The sequence below is a fragment of the Pan paniscus genome, chromosome 11, assembly GCF_029289425.2.
Source record: "Pan paniscus chromosome 11, NHGRI_mPanPan1-v2.0_pri, whole genome shotgun sequence".
NCBI lineage: Eukaryota > Metazoa > Chordata > Mammalia > Primates > Hominidae > Pan > Pan paniscus.
Window position 1 is genome coordinate 3358687 of NC_073260.2, and position 21925 is coordinate 3380611.

Consider the following 21925-nt stretch of genomic DNA (forward strand, 5'->3'; position numbering starts at 1 on the left):
TTCTCTTTTTCTCTTTGTTCAGACTTGCTAGAGAGTTTCCATTATATTTGTCTTTTCAAAGAACCAACTTCTGGATTTTTTCTCTTATGTATGTATTTATATATTTTTTTATTTCAGTTTATCTCTACTTTCTTTGTGTTTACTTTGCTATTATTTTCCTAGTTTTTGAGAGAGATCTGTAGATCATTGATACCTCAGCCTTTTAAAGTAAAGCACTTAGGGCTCTATATTTCCTGATCAGCACTGCCTAATTCTAACACATTTTCATGTCAGATTTTCATTATCATTCAGATAAAGGTATTTTCTAGTCATTTGTGATTTTTTTTTCCCCTTTTGCCCTTATGTTATGTAGCAATGTACTGCTTAATTTACAAACCTTTTTGGATTTTCTGGTCATCTTTTTTGTTATGAATTCTGAATTAAATTTCCAGTGGACATAGAATGCACTCAGCCTAGTTTGTTACTCTGGAGTTTGTTGAGACTTTCCCTGAGCCCCTGTATATGTTCCATATACATTGAAAAGAAATAGCATAAACGGTGCTGATAAGGAAGGCAAATGTATATTCTTTCAGGTGTGTCTTTATCTTCTTGTGTTGGCCACGGACATGGTGTGTTAAAATCTCTAAGCATGATTGTAGTTTTGACCATTTCTCCTTTCAGTCCTGCTAGTTCTATTAAATGCATATTAATTTTAGGTGTTTTATCTTCCTGTTGAGTTGATGCCCTTATTATTATGAAGTCTTCTTCTTCAGTGCTACCAACAGGTCTTGCTTTAGTATCTGCTTGGTCTGATACTGGCAGAGCCACCTCAGCTCCCTTTTGTTTCATATTTACCTGGTACATCTCTTTCTATCATTTGTCCTCTTGTTTAAGGTTTTCTCTTGGGTTTTGTTTTATTCATTCTTCACAAACATTAATTTTGTTTGTTTGTTTTGAGGCAGAGTCTTGCTCCATCGTCCAGGCTGGAGGGCAGTGGTGCTATCTCGGCTCACTGCAACCTCCGCCTCCCAGGTTCTAGCGATTCTTGTGCCTCAGCCTCCCGAGTAGTTGGGACTACAGGCATGTGCCACCACACCGGCTGTTTGTATTTTTAGTAGAGACTGGGTTTCACCATGTTGGCCAGGCTGGTCTTGAACTCCTGACCTCGGGTGATCCCCCTGCTTCAGCCTCCCAGAGTGCTGGGATTACAGGCATGAGCTACTGCACCCGGCCAACAAACATTATTTTCTACTGGAGTGTTTTGACTTTCATTTCATGTGGTTACTGACTTTGCTGGGTTAATCTACCATCTTGTCCATTGGTCTCTGCTCTTCCCCTCTGACCTCCTGTTGCTTCTCCTTTCTTGTCCCTGCTTTCTGATTAATCAGGTATTCCATTTTTCCCTGTATATGCCTGTTAAAAGTTTGTATACTGTTCTTGTAGGTTAGGGATTTCAGCATTCATCCTGAGTTAGAATGTTCTGTGTGTTAATTCTGTGTATGTTGTAAGCACCACTAGACCTGCCTTTGTCATTTTACATCGTTGTGTTTATATTTATCTGCACATTTTTTCCCATGCTTTTCACTGTCTCCTGCGTTACCTCACTCCCTCCTATCTGAGATCACTTTCCTTTTCATGCGGCTCCGTGTCCTTGGTCGGTCTGGGGACCCCTCAGTCTGTCTCCTCAGAGCCTCAGCCTCCTCTCCTCCTCTCCTTCTGGGACTCCAGTTACATGTATGTTAGGCTTTCCCCAAGTCCTATGTGTTCCATGTGTCTTTTATTCTGTTTTCTGTATTTTCTATTCTTTTATCTTTTTTTTTTTTTTTTTTTTTGAGATGGAGTTCTGCTCTTGTTGCCCAGGCTGGAGTGCAGTGGTGCCATCTTGGTTCACTGCAACCTCCACCCCCGCTGGGTTCAAGCAATTCTTCTGCCTCAGCCTCCAGAGTAGCTGGGTTTACAGGTGCACACCACCACACCTGGCTAATTTTTTGTATTTTTAGTAGAGACGGAGTTTTGCCATGTTAGCCAAGCTGGTCTCGAACTCCTAACCTCAAGTAATCTGCCCACCTCGGCCTCCCAAAGTGCTGGGGTTACAGATGTGAGCCACCGCACCTGGCCTATTCTTTCTTATTCTGCATCAATCTGGATATTTTGTATTAAATTATTTTCCAGTTCACAAATCTCATCTGCACTATTTAATTTTCCCCTAAATAATTCTTTTGAGTTCATATTGTTAGTTGTTGGATTTTTTTTGTTTGTTTTTGAGATGATCTTGCTCTGTCACCCAGGCTGGAGTGCAGTGGCACAATCTCAGCTCACTGCAACCTCCGCCTCCTGGGTTCAAGCGATTCTCCTGCCTCCACTTCCTGAGTAGCCGGGACTACAAGTGCATACCACCACACCTGGCTATTTTTTTTGTATTTTTAATAGAGGCGAGGTCTTGCCGTTTTGGCCAGGCTGTCTCGAACTCCTAACCTCAAGTGACTGGCCCACCTCAGCCTCCCAGAGTGCGGGGATTACAGGCATGAGCCACCGCGCCCGGCTGTGTTTTTTTTTTGTTTTGTTTTTTGTTTTTTTTTTTTAATAGGACTTAATCCTTTTTGTTGATTCTAGTTTTCTGGTGAAATTTTCCATCTTGTTGCCTGTATTTCTTGTACACATTAAGAATTGTTATTTTAAATTCGGTGTCTGCTAATTGTCTGATCTGATGTCCTTCTGTAAATTGTTGGTTTTGTTTTGTTTTTTTGTTTTTTTTTTTTAATCATTTGGTCTATGGGTCCACATCTAACATCTCTTTGTGAAATAGTTTTCTATCATTTGGTTCTGTTTTCTGGGATTCCTGGCCCTTTCTTATGGACGGCCGGACATCGTGTGAAAACACGTAAGGAGTCGTAAGCAGCACTACTCAAAGGGTCTGGGGACTGTTGCGTGAAGGTCTGCAGTGAGGGGAAATCTGTGCCATCCAGCAGCGCCCGTGCCCACATTCTCCAAGGCTGGTGTGCTTCTGGTTTGCCCCACACCCTAGCCTGTAGCCCTTCCAGGGCCTCAGCTGAAAGCCTGGTGTTCCCCAGAACCCCTCCTCTTGGCTGGCCTTGAAATCAGTCCATTTTCATCTCTCCAATACACAAGATGCCAAATTCTAGATTTCCTTGTTTTTTTTGTTTCTTGGCAGTTGATTTTGCTCCATCTCTGCCTGCATGCATGGCTACTTAGTAGTCAGCAGATATCCAAGGGACAGTTCCGAAATTGCACCCTGAGGCCGGCTCTCAGGATCCTGGCCCCCGAGGCTCCCGGCTCCCGGCTCCGTCAGCCGCTGCCGCCTCTAGGCCCTGCCGCCTCGGTCTGCTCCACCCCAGGGCTGGCAGGTCCCAGTTCTCAGGATCTCAGCCCCTCAGGGTTGTAGTTGGTCTTTTGATAGTTTTGGTAGTTGTTTTTGATGAGGGAGTTAGTCTAATATTGGCTGCTCCCTCATATCCACAGTGGGAATCTCTGGGGCGTTTTAAAAGTTAAATATATTTATTTTTGCATAGCTAATGTGTGTTCACTGTCTTAAAGACTAGGAAAAGGTCATAGAGTGAAAGCCATTCTCCCCTGCTGGTCCTCACATGCACACTCTGTCCTCACACACACACACTCTGTCCTCACACACACACACTCTGTCCTCACACACACTCTGTCCCCACACACACACTGTCCTCACACGCACCCTCTGTCCACACACACACACACACACACACACTCCTCACACACACACACTCTGGCCCTCACTCACACTCTGGCCTCACACACACACACTCTGGCCTCACACACACACACTGTCCCCACACACACTCTGTCTCCCAGAGGAACTCACAGCTGGCACACATCCCAGGAGCTTCCTCCATGTCTGACACATGTGCACGTGTGTGTGTGGGGGGGGGCTGTGCATTTGTGTGGTTGGGGGCATGCACGTGTGTATGGCGGTGGGTACACACTTATGTGGGTGGCATCCCGTGCATTGTCCTTCGTTTGTCCTTAGTGCCCTGGTCGTCCTTCTCAGCACACACAGACCCTGCTAGTGTCTTCACAGTGACCCGTGCTATGTGCTATGGTAGGTGGGATTGATTCGACCTGTGCCCATGGCTGGACAAGCTCTTGCAAAGGCAGGGCGGGCCACCTGCTCTCTCGAGGACGTCCTTGGGCAAGTCTGAGAAACGTGTGGATGGATGTAGAGCAGGAAAGGGATGCCATCAGATCAGCAATAAAAATCATGGCTGGGATCCCTGTCGGAGGCCTGGACCACTTGGGGACTTCTTGAGTCTCCAGGACCAGGCTTGGTGCTGCTAGGAGTGGGTGCTGGGATTTGCAGGAGATAAAATGACAGCACCTGCCAGGCCTTGAGGAAGCCTCAGCTCTAAGGAGGGCACTGGCCAGGAGTGTGGGTGGGGCAGGGCAGGGGCCAGGTTTGATGGGACTGTTGAGCTGGTCGAGAAGCCCAGAGGGTCCCACTCACTCGGGGATCCCACGTTCTCTGAGAGCTGAGCAGGCCCAGGTGCCTTGGCGGGCTGCAGGGTCATGCCGGCCCCTCGCGTCGGGGGCAAGCTCCTGGGGGTGCCAGTGAGGATTCTACTTAGTGACCCCCACATCTTCCCCCGCAGCTGCACCCATGAGCGTGGGCATGGGGACTCGAGAGACCAGCGAGCCCCTTTCCATCCGGGTTCCCAGGAGACCCAGAGAGGCCAGGATATGCGTACAGGTCCTTCCTCCCTCCCTCCTCCCTCCCTCCTCCCTCCCTCCTCCCTCCCTCCTCCCTCCCTCCTCCCTCCCTCCTCCCTCCCTCCTCCGTCCTTCCCTCCCTCTTCCCTCCCTCCTTCCCTCCCTCCTTCCCTCCCTCTTCCCTCCCTCCTTCCTCCCTCTTCCCTCCTTCCCTCCCTTCCTCTTCCCTCCTTCCCTCCCTCTTCCCTCCTTCCCTCCCTCCTTCCTCCCTCTTCCCTCCTTCCTCCCTCCTTCCCTCCCTCCTTCCTGACGTGAATGTCCCTCTCTGCCTTCATTTTTCTTCCTCCTGGCTTTCCCTGCTGGGCTTTTCTGCATTTCCCCATGTGTCAGCATCCACGAAACGGGCTGTGTCTTACAGGCACGGTGTGGTGTGGCATGGCATGGTAATTGGTGATGGTTTTGCCTTCCCAGTTATGGCATGGCGTGATTAAATTGGTGGCACCTTTGCCCTGTGGCACATGAGAGAATGGCATGCCTTATAATTGTGGCCTCTGTGCTCCCACCAAGTACAGCGTGGAAGTCATTTCTGGTCTTTCTGGGGGATGACAGAGGCACTGCCCCAGCCAGCACTGGTAGTTGATGGGCCCTGTGTGTTAGGCGCATGCTGTGTGCCAGGCCCTGGGGACACTGACCAGCAGGGTGAGCCCCCCTCACTGCCAGAAGCACTGGACCCAGAACAGGCTCACTGGCCAGGAGGCAGCCAGCTGGGACCATGGACCCACCCCCAAAGCTGGGTGGAAGGGGCAACAGCAGGGAAGGCAGGTCTCCCCGAGCTTCAGTGACCACACTAAATGCCACGTCTGCACCAGTTGGCCCCACAGCCGGCCCTGGGCTCTGGCCATCAGGAGGCACCTGGGCGGGGAGCTGGGAAGCAAGTTGTGGTCCCAGCCTTGCTGGGCATTGGGCAGGAGGGTGTTGAGTCCACACCTGTGTGCTTTCGGGGGTGGGACACAGCCCCATGTGGAGAGTGTGGTCATCTCCCCGAGGCCCACTGCATGTGGGGCACCCGTTACCTCATCACCTGGGCCTGGTCACCCGTCTGTGGTGCCCCCACATTGCCCCTCACCATTTCCACCTGGGTCCCTGTGCACCTGCTCTGCGCCTGATGCCACCAAGTTCACAAGGGTCCCTCACAGGTTGCCAGAGCTGGTCTGTGCCAAGCCGGCAGCTGCAGAGATAGTGCAGGGCATGTGCCAGGTCAGCCTCCAGATCCATGAGCAGAGGCCACCTAGAGTCGTGCAGGCTGCCCCCGTGGGGACAGGTGTGTAGCCCGACCTTTCCTCATTCACAATGGCTCCCTTGCCAAACCCCTCCATGCTGCCCTTGAGGCTTGTCCACACCCCAGCCCCTGGTGGCCACAATGGAAATGATTCTGTGTCCCCCAAGTTTTGTTTCCTGGACAATGTCATACAAATGGGATCACCAGTATGTAACCGTTTTATGTCTTCTGTGTAACAGCACGATTTGAGATCCATCCAGGTTGTGTGCCAATCATTTGTTCCTTTTCACAGCCAAGCGGTAACACGTCATGTGGATGGTTCACAGTGTCTTTGTCTGCATGCCCATTGCAGGACATCCGGGCTGCGTCTAGCCTAGGGCATTCAAGAGTAGAGACGGGATAAGCATTCCTGTGCAGGCTGTCTTTGGAGATAAACTCCCATTTTTCTTGGGCAAATACCTAGAAGTATAATTGCTGGGTCATAAGTGTATGTTGAACTTGATAAGAAGCCACCAAGCAGTTTTCCAGAGTGGCCGTGCCACTTTGCACTCTCCCCAGTGAGGTCAGGACGTCCCAGCTGCCCCGTGTCCTTGCCAGCACTTGGGGGTGTCAGTGTTTTTATGTTTCGCCGCACTGGGAGGTGAGACCACATCGTCAGGACGTCCCAGCTGCCCCGCATCCTCGCCGGCACTTGGTGTCGGTGTTTTTACGTTTCCCGCACTGGGAGGTGGGACCGCAACGTGGCTTGATTTGCATTTCTCCCATGGCTAAGGATGCTTGAGTGTCTTTTCATGTGCTAATTTCCATCTGTAAGTCCCCTGGGGAAGAGTCTTCAAATCTTTTGCCCATTCTTGAAACTGGATTGTTGGTTTTTAACTGTTGAGTATTGAGATTTCTTTATATTTTTTAGATACAAGTCCTTTGTCAGATATGTGATTTGCAAGTATCTTCCTCCAGTCTGTGGCTAGCTTGTTTTTTTATCTTCATTCAGAGATCAGAAGTTTTTCATTCTGATGAATTCTAGCTCATCAATCATTTCCATTGTGGATTGTGCTTTGGGGGTCTTGTCTAAGACTTTAGCTTAACCTAAGCTCATAAAGACCTTCTGCAGTTTTTGTGTAGGGTGCGAGGCTGAGACGGAGGGTGGTTGTGGTGGCGTGTGTGTGTGCGGACGGCCAGTTGCTCAAGCCCCATTTGTGAAGGCCGCTGCCTCCTCCGTTGAACGGCTGGTGCACCTTTGTCAAAAGCCAATCGAGCATGGCCATGTGGGTCTGTCTGTGGGTCTCCTATTCTGTGCCGTTGACCTGTCTGTCCACTTCCCTGAACCACGCAGGCTTCATGACTGTAGCTTTACAGGAAGTCTTAAAATCAGTTGATTCAGCACTGTTCTGTCCATTTGCATTTAAGTTGTATATTTCTGTATCATCAAGGACTAGGGGCTCATTTTCTTGTGGTGCATTTTAACAAATGGTATACACTTTTAGGGAGTAGGCCTCCCCGTCTCCCTCCTACCCCCGCCGAGGCTCTGCTGGGCTCCACCAGGCGGCCCTACCACTCGCCACTGCCGCCCACATCCGCACAGACTCCCCTGGTGGGGCTGCCTGTGTGGTCTCTGATGGTGTCACCTGGGCGAGTCCCCGATGACACACTCTGCCTTGGGGACAGGAATAGGGCTCGCCATCTGGGACATCCTGCCGTGGTGTTGGCCCGTGGGCAGGGATCTCGGGGTGTTTTGCCTGGTGAGGATGTGGAGCACCTCAGAACCCAGTCAGTAACCCAGGGAGTTGAGAAAAGTCAGGGTGAGGCCAATGAGACCCGGTTTCCCTCCAGACCTGCACGGCCCCCTCCTTCTGACGTTCGTTCGTTCTTTCTGAGCGTTGTTATCGTGGTAAAGTGGACGTGAGAGGGGCCGTTGCAGTGACTTCTACGTGCGTGGTTCGGCGATGCTAAGCGCATTCCCACTGTCGTGTGAGCATCACTGCCATCGGCTCCAGAACTTCCCATCTTCCCCAGATGAACCTCTCATCCCCATGAAACGGTCCCTCCCCATTCCCCCACCCAGCCCCGGCACCCACCCTCTGTTTCCCGCCTCTGTGGACCTGACGACTCTGGGGGCCGCCTGCGAGTGGAGCCCCGGGATGTGTCCTTCTCTGTCTGGCTGCTTCCTGAGTGTGGTGTCCTCCAGGCTCAGCCGCCCTCTCGCAAGCTCCCCTGGTGTCGCCCGGCTGGGAGCAGAAGGGCCTGGAAGGTACGGCGGGGGCTCCTTCTGAGTCCCTGAAGGCCCCAACCCCGCGCCCCGGGCTACGTTTGTCCTTGTGTTTGCTTCGCCCCGTGTGGTCCAGGGAGGCTGCCCACCTGCCCACCCTCAGTAGCTGGGCCCTGCTGCCTGGGAGGCTGCTGCTCCGGGCCCTCTCGTTGTGACCCTGGCACACCTTCCCTGTTGGGGGGGCGGTTGTTCACCTCCATGCAGTCAGCTCATTGCTCTTTATGAGCTGTTCCCAGATGTCACCATGCCGAGAGGTTTGGAGGGCACCGTCCTGGCACCTGAGTTTCTTCACAGGGCTGTCGAGGGTCAAGGTGGCAGTTCTGCTACAGCGGACAGTCCTGGGGTGACAGGAGGCCGCGGGTCCCCCAGTACCCGAGACCCAGGCTCAGGAGGGACCTCAGTGTGACCGGCAGGGGCCTCTTCCTTGCTCACAAGCCCATCGAGGGGCCTCCTGCCACCCTGGGAACCCAGCTCTGGCCCCGACTCACGGGGCCTCTGAATGGCCCTTCCGGGGGCCACGAGGGACGAGCCGTCCTGTCTCTGCCGTGAACAAGTCTCTGCGGGTTCTCCATTAAAGCCCAGTTGTAACCTGGACCTTGAAGCTCAGCTCCTGCAGAGGGTGAGCTGGGGGCCGGGGAGGTGGAGGCTGCGTGAAGACATTGAGGCACCTTTGTGGATGAGCTTCCACTCGGGGCGGGGTGTTTTTAGCCAGCAGCATCACCCGGTGCACGGCAAGGCAGAAATAGAAGAGGCTTTTTTGGCCGCTCTGGTGCTGACAGTCTCTGGCTCTTGGGGAGCTGGGCAGGGGCTGGGGAGGGGCGGGTGTTCCAAGCACAAACAACTTCTGCTGTTTAGAAAAACATCTCGAGACGGGGTGGTTGTGGATGGGGAATTATTTCTGTTGGTGAACTCTTTATGTAAATGCCACGCACCGTGCCGCTTCTCCGCGTGTGTAATCACAGCAGGCTGCACCGGGGGTGGGGGTGTGTAATTATGTTCTAAAATACCACCCGGGTTGTTTTGCTGTGTTCCCTGAGCACTCGGGTAATTCTGGGCTTATCCTGTGATGCTCTGCCCCGCCGGGAAATGCTGCCTGACCCCCGTAGCGGCCGGGCAGGGGCTGTGCACCCACCTTTGAGGCCCCCTTTCTGGCCTCTGTTCTGCTGCAGCCTCTGCTTGGGTGTCCCTGGGCCTTGGGAAGCTCCCCCTCCTGGGACTGACAGGTGCAGTGCGCACCATGCTCATCCTGGGCCAGTGGGTCCCTGGGGAGGGAGTGTCAGGGTGACTCCAGGGTGGGTGGTTTCAGACCCCGCATGGTTCTCAGGAGCGGAACACCTGCTGCCTTCAGTGGGGCGCCCGCTGTGGATTCAGGATGTGGGGTCCTCAGAAACCAAGGTTTCAGCCCCCCAGGGCTGGGTGGCCTGCCCCTCCCTGACAGGCGCTGGGTGCAAAGGTGACTCTGGGACCCTCCCTGCCTCCTGCCCTCCCAGGCTGCTCCCCAGCAGCCCCCTTGGCAGCCCCCCCACGCCCCGAGGCTCAGCCACCCCTGTAGAGTTTTTCTGTGACTCTCCAAGGTGGGGGTCATGGAGGGACGGGGAACAGGGACAGCATCCTGGTGCGGCCGCAGGTGGGCTCTGCATGGAGCTGCCTGCCCCGAGCCTGCTGGACGTGCAGGTTCCACCCCACCCCTCCTTCTGCACAGCTGAGACCAGCAGGTCCTGCAAGCTGCCCCCCGCCCCCCACCGGGGGACTTCCCATCACACTGAGGCTGCTGAGGGGACCATGCCGTGCCCTCGGCAAGCAAGGTCCAGCCCCGGGTGGCCCAAGGGCCTCTCCCACCTGCAGGCTGCCCTCGTGCAATCGGGCAGGTGGAGGCTGGGCCTTGGGGCCTTCCCTGCAGGCCTTGCGCTCGGTAGGGTGTGCAGGAGCCCAGGGCAGTGGGATTCCCTAGTGAAGGCAGCTGACTGGGCAGGTGGCCCTCTGAGGGCCTTGCCTTTTGTGCTGGGACACAGGAATGAGGGAGGGCGGTGCTCTGCCCTCTCCTGAGCAGGGTGGCTGTGCGGGCAGCCTACCAGGCTGGGGTGTGAGGAGTGCCGGACTGGTGTCCACAGTGGCATGTGAGCACCGGGGGCCCGCTCAGGGGAGCTGATCTTCACCCTGGAACCCTGCTGGGCTTGTGAGGACCCCTGTGTGAGGGTGAGCCCTATGAGGCTTCCTGGGACTCGGGGTGGCGGGGGTGGGGGGCAACAGGGAAGTGGGGGCCCATGGGGAAGTGGGAGCCCCAGGCATTGCTGGGCAGGATTTGGGGCCAGGGCTGTGTTTCCTTGGCCCCGCGCACCTGGTGCATGCTGGGTGTCCAGCAGGTGGTCGTCAGATGAGGGGTCTCAGCCCTGGCCCTCCATGAACACTCTAGAGGGGCTCTGTGACCCTGATAGCAGAGAGTCCTGCCCAGGGACCTCGGGGTGGCACCATGGGCTGTGTGGCCCAGGAGCCTCCGAGGGGCCCGTCTCTGACGCGTGGTGCCATCGGGGTCGCGCTGCGCAGCTGCAGGTCCTGAGGATGCAGGGCCCCTGGCCGTCATCTGCCCCAGCAGTGGTTTGTTGGGAACAGTCCCAGACAGCAGGAGGGCTGCCCCTGGTGGCGGTGGCGGTGGCGGTGGCGCGTCGGCCGGCCTGGCTATTGGCAAGTGTTTATGGAGCTGCTCCTCGTCAGGCCAGCACAGTCCCAGGGCTGTGTTCTTGGATGCACTGAGTCCCCCGTGTCCTGGCCCCTGAGTCGGGTGGCCGTGCCCCACTGCCCCTTGCTGGGAGCTGCTGGGAGAAGAGTTGGGGGCCACAGTACCTGTCACCCCTGTCCAGCTACCCACCTCTCCTCCACCCAGCAGTTTTTGTGGCCCCAGAAGTGGCTGCCCTGCTGGCCCCGCCAAGCCGTCCTCCATCCTCCATCCTGTCTTGCGCCGTACTCTCCCTTGGGGACCCAAGCACTGAGCTGTCACTCCTGCCCGGCAAGCAGGCTCTGCATAGCACCCTCCCAGGAGTCAGCCCTCAGCAGCTCATTCCCTGGGCCTGAGCGGGCATCTCTCACCTCACATCTTCTGCTCACTCGTTTACAAGAGCTTCCCTGTGAGGGCAGGACTAGGTGGGCAAGAGGGCACCAAGTAGGGATGGGGCAGGCTGAAGCCAGTCTGACCCAGGCCAGCAGGAGAGCGGCACAGAGTGGCCTCACCTGGGCCCAGGTGGGCAGAGTGGGTCTAACACAGGCCCCAGGGAGCATGGAGGGCAGGCGGGCAGGCACAGAGCAGCCCGGCCCCCCAGATGCCCATCTGACCAGGTTGGTTCTGGGCCCACAGTGCCAGAGAAGCCTGAGCCAGTGCCGCTGGAGAGCCGCTCCTGCGTCCTCATCCGCCGCGACCTCGTGGCCCTACCTGCCAGCCTCATCAGCCAGATCGGATACCGCTGCCATCCCAAGCTCTACTCGGAAGGGGACCCCGGGGAGAAGCTGGAGCTGGTGGCAGGTGAGGCTGCCTCCCACCCATCTATTGTATGCAAATGTCCTCATTTATTTATTTATTTATTTTTTGGAGAGCTCTGAACAATGTACTCATCACCAATCAGTCAAAAAAAAAAATCTTAAATTTCCTCTAATTTCCTTTTAGAAGAATGTGTCATTAAGAGAAGTTAATCAATTGAATTAATTTAGCATTTTAATTGAATCCCCTGGGCTGGTCGCATTCCTGATTGGCAGGGGCTGCAATCACAATGTGTCTTAATTTAGGTCACAGATAAAACCGTGTCACGTATGGTTGCCAGTCCCCCCGCCCCGCGAGGGTCCAGTTGCAGCCTTTGAGGGTAACGGCCAGGTTCCAAGTGGCAGCAGCAGTCAAGGTGGGATCCTTCTGGCAGAACAAACACGTCCGAGTCCAGAAGCCCATGGGGGCCGGGCCTCGCTCAGGAATTTACCTTTTGTGTTGGATTCCTTTGGCGTCATAGCTCCTTGTAGATTTTTACGACTGTTAAGGAGAAGATGGGGCAGGCCGAAGCCAGTCTGACCCACGCCATGGGCATCTTCTTTGGTGACTATTGGGCCATTTTCTGGCGATTTCTTCCCGGTTTTCCAGGAAGCCCCAAGCTTGGGCCCTCAGGCGCTTTCCTTGGCCACAGCCTGAGCAGTTCTGCGTAGCCCTGTCCTGTTCCTGTCCACCCCCAAAGGCCATACCTTGGGCAGCGTCTCGGGGTCTTCCCTCCCAGCAGGACGAGTGCCTCAGGTGTGAGCCACTGCCTGAGGGTTGCCTGGGCTGGCCTCGCCTTCCAGCTGCCAGGGACTTCGGTCCTCATGGGAGAGTGGCCTCCTGGGCTGCACCTGGCGGTGTTGGGCTGCCCTGGCCAGGAGGGGTAGGGGCCCACCTTGCTGTGGCCTGAGCTCCCACCCTGCCCCGGCACTGCTTCTGGATGGCGAGCGCAGTGCTGGGCTGCCGGGGCGGCTGGGTGGGCGCCTGGGGTTGGGCTCTGGGGCTCAGGTGCCCACGTGGGCCCTGGTGCTTCACATAGGTGTGGTCCCGGGAAGACGCTCTCGGTCATCCCAGCCTCCAGCAGCTGTGGCCTCTGTTTGGGGTGTGGGGCTGATGGGATTGGAGACGTGCTTCAGTTTATGAGCTCCTCAGGAGAGTTCCTCCAGCCCAGACCCTGGCAGGAAGGGCCTGTGGGAGTGGTGGGGCAGGAGACGGGCCATGGCAGGAAGAGGTCATGGGCACTCACAGGCTCCTGGAAGCAGGCGCACCTGGACATTAGTGTCCTTCAGGACATGACGTCTCATGGTCATTGAGACTGGCTGTCCCCAGAAAGCATTCCCTCCCCGTTGTTCCCAGAGGGTTCAGTCCTGCTGCTTGTCCATGCCCTCGCTCACCCAGACCCTGGTGGGACACCTGGGGTGTGGTCAAGTTTCCGAGGGTAAACAGCACAGCGTGGACCTCCCTGGCCACGCCTCTGCCCTAGCTGGTTTTCCTCTTCACACATACCCAGAGGAGGTCAGCACTGGGCCCTGCAAAGCTCCAGCCATACCCTCCAGCCAGGGGATTCCGTCTCCCTCATCATTGCCTGAGGCTCTCTGGTATCTGGGACGGAGCAGAAAGGCAAAGACATGAGTGTTTCCCAAACCCAGGGCCATAGCCAGCCCTTCAGAGTGTGTTCCCTAGGCCAGGTGCAGTGCCCCTCCTCCTGTAATCCCAGCACTTTGGGAGGCCGAAGTGGGAAGATTGCTTGAGGCCAGGTGTTCAAGACCAGTCTGGGCAACATAGGGAGACTTCATCAAAATTAACTGGGCATGGTGGTGGCGCCTGTGGTCCCGGCTACTCAGGGGGCTGAGGTGGGAGGATCACTGGAGCCCGGGAGGTCGAGGCTACAGTGAGCCATGATGGCACCACTGCTCTCCAGCCTGGGCAACAGAGCAAGACCCCGTCTCTAAACAACAACAAAGTGTGTTCTCGGGGAGGGAGCTGAGGCCGGGGACCGTAGCATGGCCGGGAAGCTTGGAGTTTGGGGCTCGTTGGGGAGGGTGGGGGGCGCTGTTGCTTTCCCCACCCCTTGCTTAGTTCCATGTGTGACTTGGGACCTGCTGGGGCTGGCCTTGGCCATGGCCTCTCCTGGTGACCAGCAGGTGGGACCTCAAATTGCTCCTCCCCAAAAAAAGTCCTAGAAGCTTCCAGCTCCCCCTCCCCCTCCCCCTCCCCCGTCTGTGCGCCTCTTCGGACCCTATGGCCCGGGAAGGCCACGAGGCCTTTTTCTGTTTGGTGGCTGCAGGCTCTGGGGTCTACATCACACGCGGCCAGCTGATGAACTGCCACCTGTGTGCAGGGGTGAAGCATAAGGTCTTGCTGCGGAGGCTCCTGGCCACCTTCTTTGACAGGTAGGTCGGGGCAGGAGTGCTGGAGGGCACAATGGAGCTGCGGAGGGTTCTGGCTCCTTTAGCTATGAGCTATCTGATTGTCCAGGGTTGTGGCATTGAAAGCCCTCTCGCATTCCTGACTTCAGCCGTGACCGGTCAGCCCCAGGACGGTGGAGAGGCTCCCAGGGAGGGAGGGGCTGTCTTTCGTGGCCTTGCTCAAACGGGCTTGTGGATGCAACCCCCACAACAGAAAAATGAAGAGCCACACTTATTCTGTTGTGCTGATGGGCCGACAGAACCCTTCCCGAGGACACAGCAGACGTCCCCGGAGTCCCTGAGGACAAGGCTCGGGTCACCTTGCAGCCCCATCACCTGGTCATCTTCTCAGCCCAGACGCTTTTCCTTTGTCCTGTCCCTTAGAGGGTGGCTGGGCCGGCTCCTGCCACTGGGACACACGCAAACCAGCCAAGGGTGAGGCCAAGTGGCCTCCCAGCAGGGCATTCGTGCGGGCGGGTCGCCTCCAGGTACCCTCCCCATCATCCTCACCCTGCCTGCCTTTCCGGTCCCTCCACCAGGAACACGCTGGCCAACAGCTGTGGGACTGGCATCCGCTCGTCCACCAGCGACCCCAGCCGGAAGCCGCTGGACAGCCGGGTCCTGAACGCTGTGAAATGTAAGAGCCTGGGGGTCTCTTGGGTGGGTGGGGCCGGGGCTGGGTTCGGATCCCAGCCTGAGGAGGACTGGGTGGGCCGCGGGGGTGCTCCCGGCCACCTGCAGCTTCCGTCCCTGGGGGCCGAGCATGGTCTGATTGAGGGGAAGATGAGGAGAAAAGAACAGCTCTCAGAAGCCAGGTCTCGAGGTGTTAACGTTCTTGGTAGGTTTCCAAGTGTGATGAATTCAGCTGCGAAACTATTTTAATATGTGAAATAGATCTAATTTTCCTTTTTGAACAAAACCCCTTATTTACATTTTGCGGTTATTTTGAGCCTTTGCCATCTGTTCGGCCGGCTTCTGCCTCCCGCTCTTGGGCGTGTGGGGGCGGAGCCCGGTCCATCTCCAGGGCAGACCGCCGCCCCCGGCCCGCGCCCCAGATGTGGAAGATGCTGACTGCTGCCGGCTCGCACCAGGTGGCCAAGAGCACAGCCTCCTGTGGCCCTCGGCCCAAGAAGCACTATCTTGTTTTCTTCCTAAAAAAAAGAAAAAAAAAAAAACCTTGTGAGGCAAATTCTGTTTTAGAGCAAAAAGGGGCCTTTGCAGCCAGGAATTACAGTCCCAAAGTGTGGGGTGGCAGCCGAGGCTCTGGGAAGATTCTGGGAGGGACCGAGGTGGACGTGGCCCCTGGGACCTGCCTCTGGGTTTGATGCCGTTGGGAGGAATGGCCCGGCCTTGGCCTGGGCTCCTGCCAGAGAAAGGAGGCGAGTGTTGCTGAAGTGATGGCTTCTGTCACTCCCCTCCTCCAGGCTGGGACTGGGACGGGGAGGGGTGTGTTATTCCCGAAAGGGGGACCCTCTGACCAGTTCCCGTTAGCCGTTGGGGCTATGGAAGCCCGGAGAGATTAAAAACAGGCCTGAGCCTCTCAGCTGGCGGACGGCCAAGGCTGCTGGGCCTGACCAGGCCAGAGACTGTTCCAGAGGAATGGGGTGGGGAGGCCTCCCAGGCCGAGCAGTGAGAAGCGTGACCTCTGGTCTTCTGGCTGAGACCGGGAGAGCCCCAGGTGGTCACATGGGCCCCAGGAGCGGCCAGGGAGGCTCATCCAGGGTATCATGGGGGCATCATGGTTCTGTGGCCTTGGGGAGGGGCGGGCCTCCCGGCAGGCAGGTGGCTGAGCTCACGCCGCCCCGTCCTCACAGTGTACTGTCAGAACTTCGCCCCCAGCTTCAAGGAGAGCGAGATGAACGTGATCGCCGCGGACATGTGCACCAACGCCCGCCGCGTTCGCAAGCGCTGGCTGCCCAAGATCAAGTCCATGCTGCCGGAGGGCGTGGAGATGTACCGCACGGTCATGGGCTCCTCCGCCGCCAGCGTGCCCCTCGACCCCGAGTTCCCGCCCGCCGCGGCACAGGTGTTCGAGCAACGCATCTACGCCGAGCGGCGGGGCGACGCCGCCACCATCGTGGCTCTGAGAACTGACGCCGTGAATGTTGACCTGAGTGCCGCCGCCAACCCCGCCTTCGACGCCGGCGAGGAGGTGGACGGGGCTGGCTCGGTCATCCAGGAGGTGGCTGCCCCCGAGCCGCTGCCCGCCGATGGCCAGAGCCCCCCACAGCCCTTTGAGCAGGGCGGGGGCGGCCCCAGCAGGCCCCAGACGCCGGCGGCCGCGGCCCGGAGGCCGGAGGGCACCTATGCAGGGACCTTGTAAGCGGAGCTGGGTGGCTGCGCGAGGGACCGAGTACTAGAGCTGCTTGCATGCGTTACTAATACAAACAAATGTGATCAAGCCACTTACCTACTGAACTGCTACTGTTGCCTGAGAAAAATGTGATTTTTATTCTGCTTGTATTTAAAATTGATGAAGGAAACAAATGCATTCATTATACTGTAAACAATTAGGCCACTGGCAGCCTCCTGCGAGGAAGTTCCCAGGGCTCCCTTTTGATATTCACAAGGTCAGCCTCCCAAGTGTAGCTTCCCTCCCCCTTCTTGGGGAGGGTGGGAGGCCGCCAGGCCCCTGGTGCCCAGCCCTGCCCCTTCCTCCCTGCCCTTCCTGCTCCTTCTGCCCGGAAGACGAAGCAGGGGCCGGCGGTGGTCTGTGGTGAGGGGGCTGGGCTGTGCGTCACTGACCCTTCCTTCCTTCCCCGTGGAACCTCTCTGGGGTGACGGGGCAGGGCTCAGGCTCCAGGGCCTAACTCCTCGTTTTTCCTTCTTTCGGAGACTCGGGGCCAGGCCCACCGGGCCTTCCACCTGTGTGGGGTGTGTGCACGAGTGTGTGTGTGTGCGTGTGTGTGCAGGGGTGTGGTGAGGGGGCAGTGATGGCTGTGGCCCACCCCTCGGGGTGGAGAAAAGGGTACTTTACTCTGCCCCCACACCCTGTCCTTGTTCTGCCCGATCCGTCTCGGCTCTGCAGCCCCTCAGTCCCCCGACCCCCAGGGCACCGCTGACCCCGCCTGGCCTCCCACTGTCCCGCCCGGGCCCACTGTGGGACGTGCACAGCTGATGTAGCACACGCCGCCCTCTGCTGCCTCAGCCACTTTGGGATTATGCTTGTCTTGTTTTTTTTAGGTTTTGTTGTAATTTAGATCTATTTCATATATGGTTTGGAAACTTCCAGACTCAATAGAACAAAAACTTTGGGTGGGATGGGTGTCCCTGTCCCCAGCCCACCATGGCTTGGGGTGGGTCATCTGTGGCCGTTAGGGTGCGTCCCCTTGCCCCCCGCCCAGGGCCAGGGACCACTCGTCTCCCACTGGGGGAAAAAGGGGGTCGCGGGTGGGCGACTAGTATGTGTGAAGCCGAGCTCAGGGCTGGACCTGGGGAGCGGGGGACTCCGCTCGGGCAGGAGGCAGCGGCCAGGGCTGGGCCAGGGCGAGAGTCGGTCCTCCCGGTGCTGGGCTCCCCGTCTGCCTTGAGGGGTGTGCATGGATGGAGGGTGCCTGAGGCTGCAGGCAGGGGATGACCGGGACAGGCCTGGGCTGGGGCAGTTGGAGGTATGGCCACTGGTAGGGGACAGAGGGTTAGGGATCATGTTGGGGGGCCAGGGACAGTGGAGGAAGGGCCCATGGAAGATGGGGCTGTTTGGTTTGAGGCTGGAGTGCTTCCTTTGAAATTTACTGTTTTTTAAGTGGTAGGGCTCACAGACTGTGTGAAGTCCTGTGTGAAGTGCTGGTGTGGCCACCTACCCAGGTGTCCCTCCCTTTTGTTTTGGGGGCCTGTGTCCTTGTCCAGGGGCAGCCCTCCTTCCCAGGTGTGGCCAGAAGAACCCCCCATCCCAAGACTTGAAATGTCTGTTGCTCATCTCTGTCCCTCCAGAACTCAGCTTCCCCATCTTCACTTGCAAAACAAGTGCAGCCCTGCGCCCATCAGCACCCCCTCCCGTGTGCACACAGGCCAGTGAGCGGTGGCTGACCAGCGCACCCCACTCCCCCAACCTCCACAACCCATCAAGCGGAGGCCGCCCCCGCTAGGGGAGGACCACGTGCTGCACCCTGGCCTGGGGACCTACAGGGTGTGGGTTAGACGCATTCCCACTGGGCGGCTCCTTTCTGCCCCGCAGCCCACCCCTGTGGCGAGGCCCTAGGAGACCTCCCATGGGGCCGCCTCTACAGACAGCACTCAGCCTCCTGGGCTGCCTCCAGCCAGGCCCAGCACGTGCCTGCCCTCCAGAAAAATACGTTGCTTTCCAGAAGGAGGTGGGGGACCATGGGCAGGCACTGTGGACGCTAACCTCGGCCCCTCCACCCGTTCCTCAGGGCCCAAGTCCAGGGGGACCAAGGCCTGCATTCCTAGGGCCGGAGGTGGCTCAGTGGTGCAGAGGCATCCAGACCTTCTGCTGAACTAAGAACCACCCAGCCTAGAGGGAGCCTTTCTCTGCCTCTTCCTCCCCTGTCTTGGGCACAGGTGGGGTTGGAGCCCCCATGGGGCCCGCTGGGAACCTGGACCAAGCCTTCCTCGGAGATGGGAGGAAGCCACAGGGTGGAGCAGGGGCAGGTAGGTGAGGTTGAGCTGCACTTGAGTTCCCTCTGGAGTTTCCTTCATCTGCCCCACACCCAAATTTGCACTTTAATTTGACCATCCCTAGGGGCCTGGCTGCTGACAGAAGGGCTCTCTCTGCCCTCCACTCCAAAGTGGGTGCCCCCCCACCCTTGGCCAGGACAGGGAGGGAGCCGCTGGCTGCTGCCGGAGGTGGTGGCTGCACAGAGGACGCCTGACTGCTGCTCAGGCCCGCACAATGTCCCGTGCCCCTTCCTCACTCGTTTGTAATCGCCGTCTGTTTTGTTGTTCTGGGTAAGGAAGGCAAGAGCTATAGATAAAACTTAAATAATAATAATTTAATGTGAATGGGTTCTGAGCTCTCCCTGCGCCCCGGGCGGGCCAGGCCGAGCATTTTGCACTAATGTGTCCCACGGTGGGCGTGAGTCGGGAGTGTCTGTGGACGTGCGTGGCTGCTGAGCGGACCTGCTGTGTGCTCCCTCCACGTCCTGAATGTACCGTGGGGCGGGGGCGGCGGCCCGGGCTCAGAGGGGCCTTCCAGAGTGCCTTAGCATCCTTTGATCATTTTTCCCAAGGAAACCAATTAAGAAAGCTGGACCCTTCCCTCCTTTGTTTACAAGATGACTAATTCTAGAATCTGGGGTTGTCCTGTCCTGTGAGTGTGACCCTGACTCATCCAGACCCTGTAGAGAGAGACGAGCCACTCAGTATTTACGAGATGTCTGCACCTTTATCCCTAAGCCTGACTATTAGCAATACGCATATCCTATATAGAATCTATTACAGAGCTACGTTATCTCCACACCTTTTGAGGACAGAAGGGACTGGACCGTGTTGGAGCTGCCGCCTGGCAGGTGGTGGGCCTGGGATCTAGCCGCCTCTCCTGCCCTGCCTTCCTCTTCCCCAAGGGGATGGGCCCAGGAGGCAGCTGGGTTGCATGGAGAGGTCCAGGAGGGACCGGAGGTGTGACAGATACTGTGAGCCCGGCGGGCCGCGCCTGGCTGGGTGCCTCGGTACTTGAATTCTGTCTTGTTTTCCGCATTGTGTCTGTCCACCCGAGTTCTCTGTCGTCACTTAACTTTGCATTGGATTTGGTTGTTGTACTTTGCCCCTGAATGTGGACAAAGCTGTGGGCAAGAGGTCAGCAGGACCCGCCTGGGGGTGCCGGCGTTGGTGACTGCGGGTCGGGGCTCCTAGAACATAGGAGCCGGCTGCCTGGCCTCCTTTCTCCTCCAGGAAGAGTCATTCTTTGGCATTTGTGTTTAGAGCCAGGAGGAAGGCAGAAGGTAGGGAGGGAGGGCTGGTCCCCCTCTGAGGGGGCTCTAGTGCCTGACCCTGACCTGTCCTCATTCGACAGCTGAAACTGTAAGCGCTGGCCCAGTCCCCCCACCCCACCCAGCCGTGTACTGCCTGGGCTCCCCTCAAAGGGAAATTTTTACGGAAACATCTTGGCAGCAAGTGGAAAAAGATCTATGGCCCATGAACCAACTGAAAACTCCAAGAAACCTCTGTCTGCCTCTGTCTGCCTCTGCCAGCAGCGAGTCCTAAGCGCAGAATCCAGAGCTCGTAGCTGTCCTCAGCTGTAACTACTGTTTCAGAATGTTGCTGCTGCATACATTTGTCATGTCAGCCAGCCAGCTCCGTGGGTGAGTGTGCGTGTGCGCGTGTCTGTGTGTATGTGCGTCTGTGTGTGCGTGTCTGTGTGTGTGTGCACGTGCGTGTCTGTGTGTGCACGCGCGTGTCTCTGTGTGTGTATGTGTGCACGCGTGTGCGCGTCACTACCGGAGCATTTAGGGTTTGGTACAAGATGTTTCTAAAATGGCAAAGGTTTTTCGTGTTTGTTTGTTTTGTTTCTTTGGAAAAAGAAAAGGAAAGGAAAATCATGCAGAATCGCAAGCATTCAGACTGGACGACCTGCTCGTATTCCGATCAGTCGCTTCCATTGTTAGCATCGTACACGATTGTGATTTTTATGTCAAAAGAAGCCAAAACTTGCAATACTATTTTTAGCAGACAAAAAAAAGAACTAAGTATAAAATGTATAAATATTTTTGACTTGAACATTTGGATGGCACTGGGTGCAAGTAGAGCATCCATCCTTCGGATGGAACGTTTGGAAAAGAGACTTTTAAAAAGGAGACGGTTGTTTTAAAGAGTCTGTTTAGGGGTTAAAGTACTGTAACTCACGACTGTTAAAAAATAAATTTTCCTGTGCTGTAAAGGAAGGTTTCACAGTACCACTGAGTTAGATTTCAGCCACAGATGCTTAGCTTTTTTTTTTTTTTTGTCTTTTTTTTAAGGAGGAAGCCTTTGTTTTGTTTTCCTGAGCCCTCACTCTCTTTTTGTGCTGTTACTCGGTAGAGTCAAGACTGTTACTTTTTAGCCATGGCTGACATTGTATCAATAACTAAAACTGAAACATCCAAAAGCGAACAGGGAAACCGAGGGCTTCAAGCGTGCTCAGAGCCGTTTCAGACAGTGGAAATCCATGACAAACAAAAGGATGTGATCATTAATTGTAAAGCGCTTTGTAAAATTCACATTTACAAAATAATAAAGTCAGTTCAAACCTAAGTTTCCTGGACTTGGCTTGGCCCTGTGGGGTTTGGGGGAGACACAGAGAAGCCAAGCTTGGGCTACTGAAGGCAGGGGTGGCCAATGGTCCCCCAGGGGCAGCCTCAGGACCCCGCCCCTGTTAGCGGCGTTCCCAGGCCAGCTGTCCACACAACAGGGCAGGGATCTGGCTGTGGGGTTCAAGGTCACCTGACCCATCTCCTGCTCTCCCCAGTGTTTTACAAGGGAAGGGGCAGGTGGGTAGGATGTCTGCAGGTACTAGTGTGCCTGCTAGAGGGGGGCCCTGTCCGGACCCGCAGGCAACCTGCCAGGGTCGGGGGGGTCTCCTTTTCGGGACCTTGGTTTTATTGTCTGAGAAGTGGGGCAGCCCCGTCACCTGCCTCACCTGCCACCCAAAAGGTGCGTGGCTCCCTCTTTCCCTCCCCCTCCCCCACCCCCTCCCGGGCCACGTCTGCCCCCAGGTGAACAGAGAGACAAGTGCAGGTGGGCAGAGCTGGGCCCACGGGGTTGGCCTTCTCTCCAGCTCTGGGGCTGGTGTCCTGGGGTTCAGGCTGCGTGGCCAGCCCCATTCCCTTTTGCTCCTCTGGCGTATCCACAAGGACAGG

General features: G+C 56.6%; 1 protein-coding gene across 5 annotated transcripts in view; it reads left to right on the plus strand.

The window, feature by feature from the left end:
• Nucleotides 1–21320, plus strand: part of NACC2 (NACC family member 2) — an 89209-nt gene extending 67889 nt beyond the window's left edge. For all 5 annotated transcript variants that reach the window (XM_034929499.3, XM_003816949.6, XM_034929501.3 and 2 more), the window contains 4 exons: nucleotides 11569–11733; nucleotides 14015–14120; nucleotides 14675–14772; nucleotides 15950–21320. In XM_034929499.3, the coding sequence (XP_034785390.2) occupies nucleotides 11569–11733; nucleotides 14015–14120; nucleotides 14675–14772; nucleotides 15950–16458 (878 nt within the window). In that variant the 3' untranslated portion in view covers nucleotides 16459–21320. The remainder of the gene's footprint in view (nucleotides 1–11568; nucleotides 11734–14014; nucleotides 14121–14674; nucleotides 14773–15949) is intronic.
• Nucleotides 21321–21925: the final 605 nt, after the last annotated feature.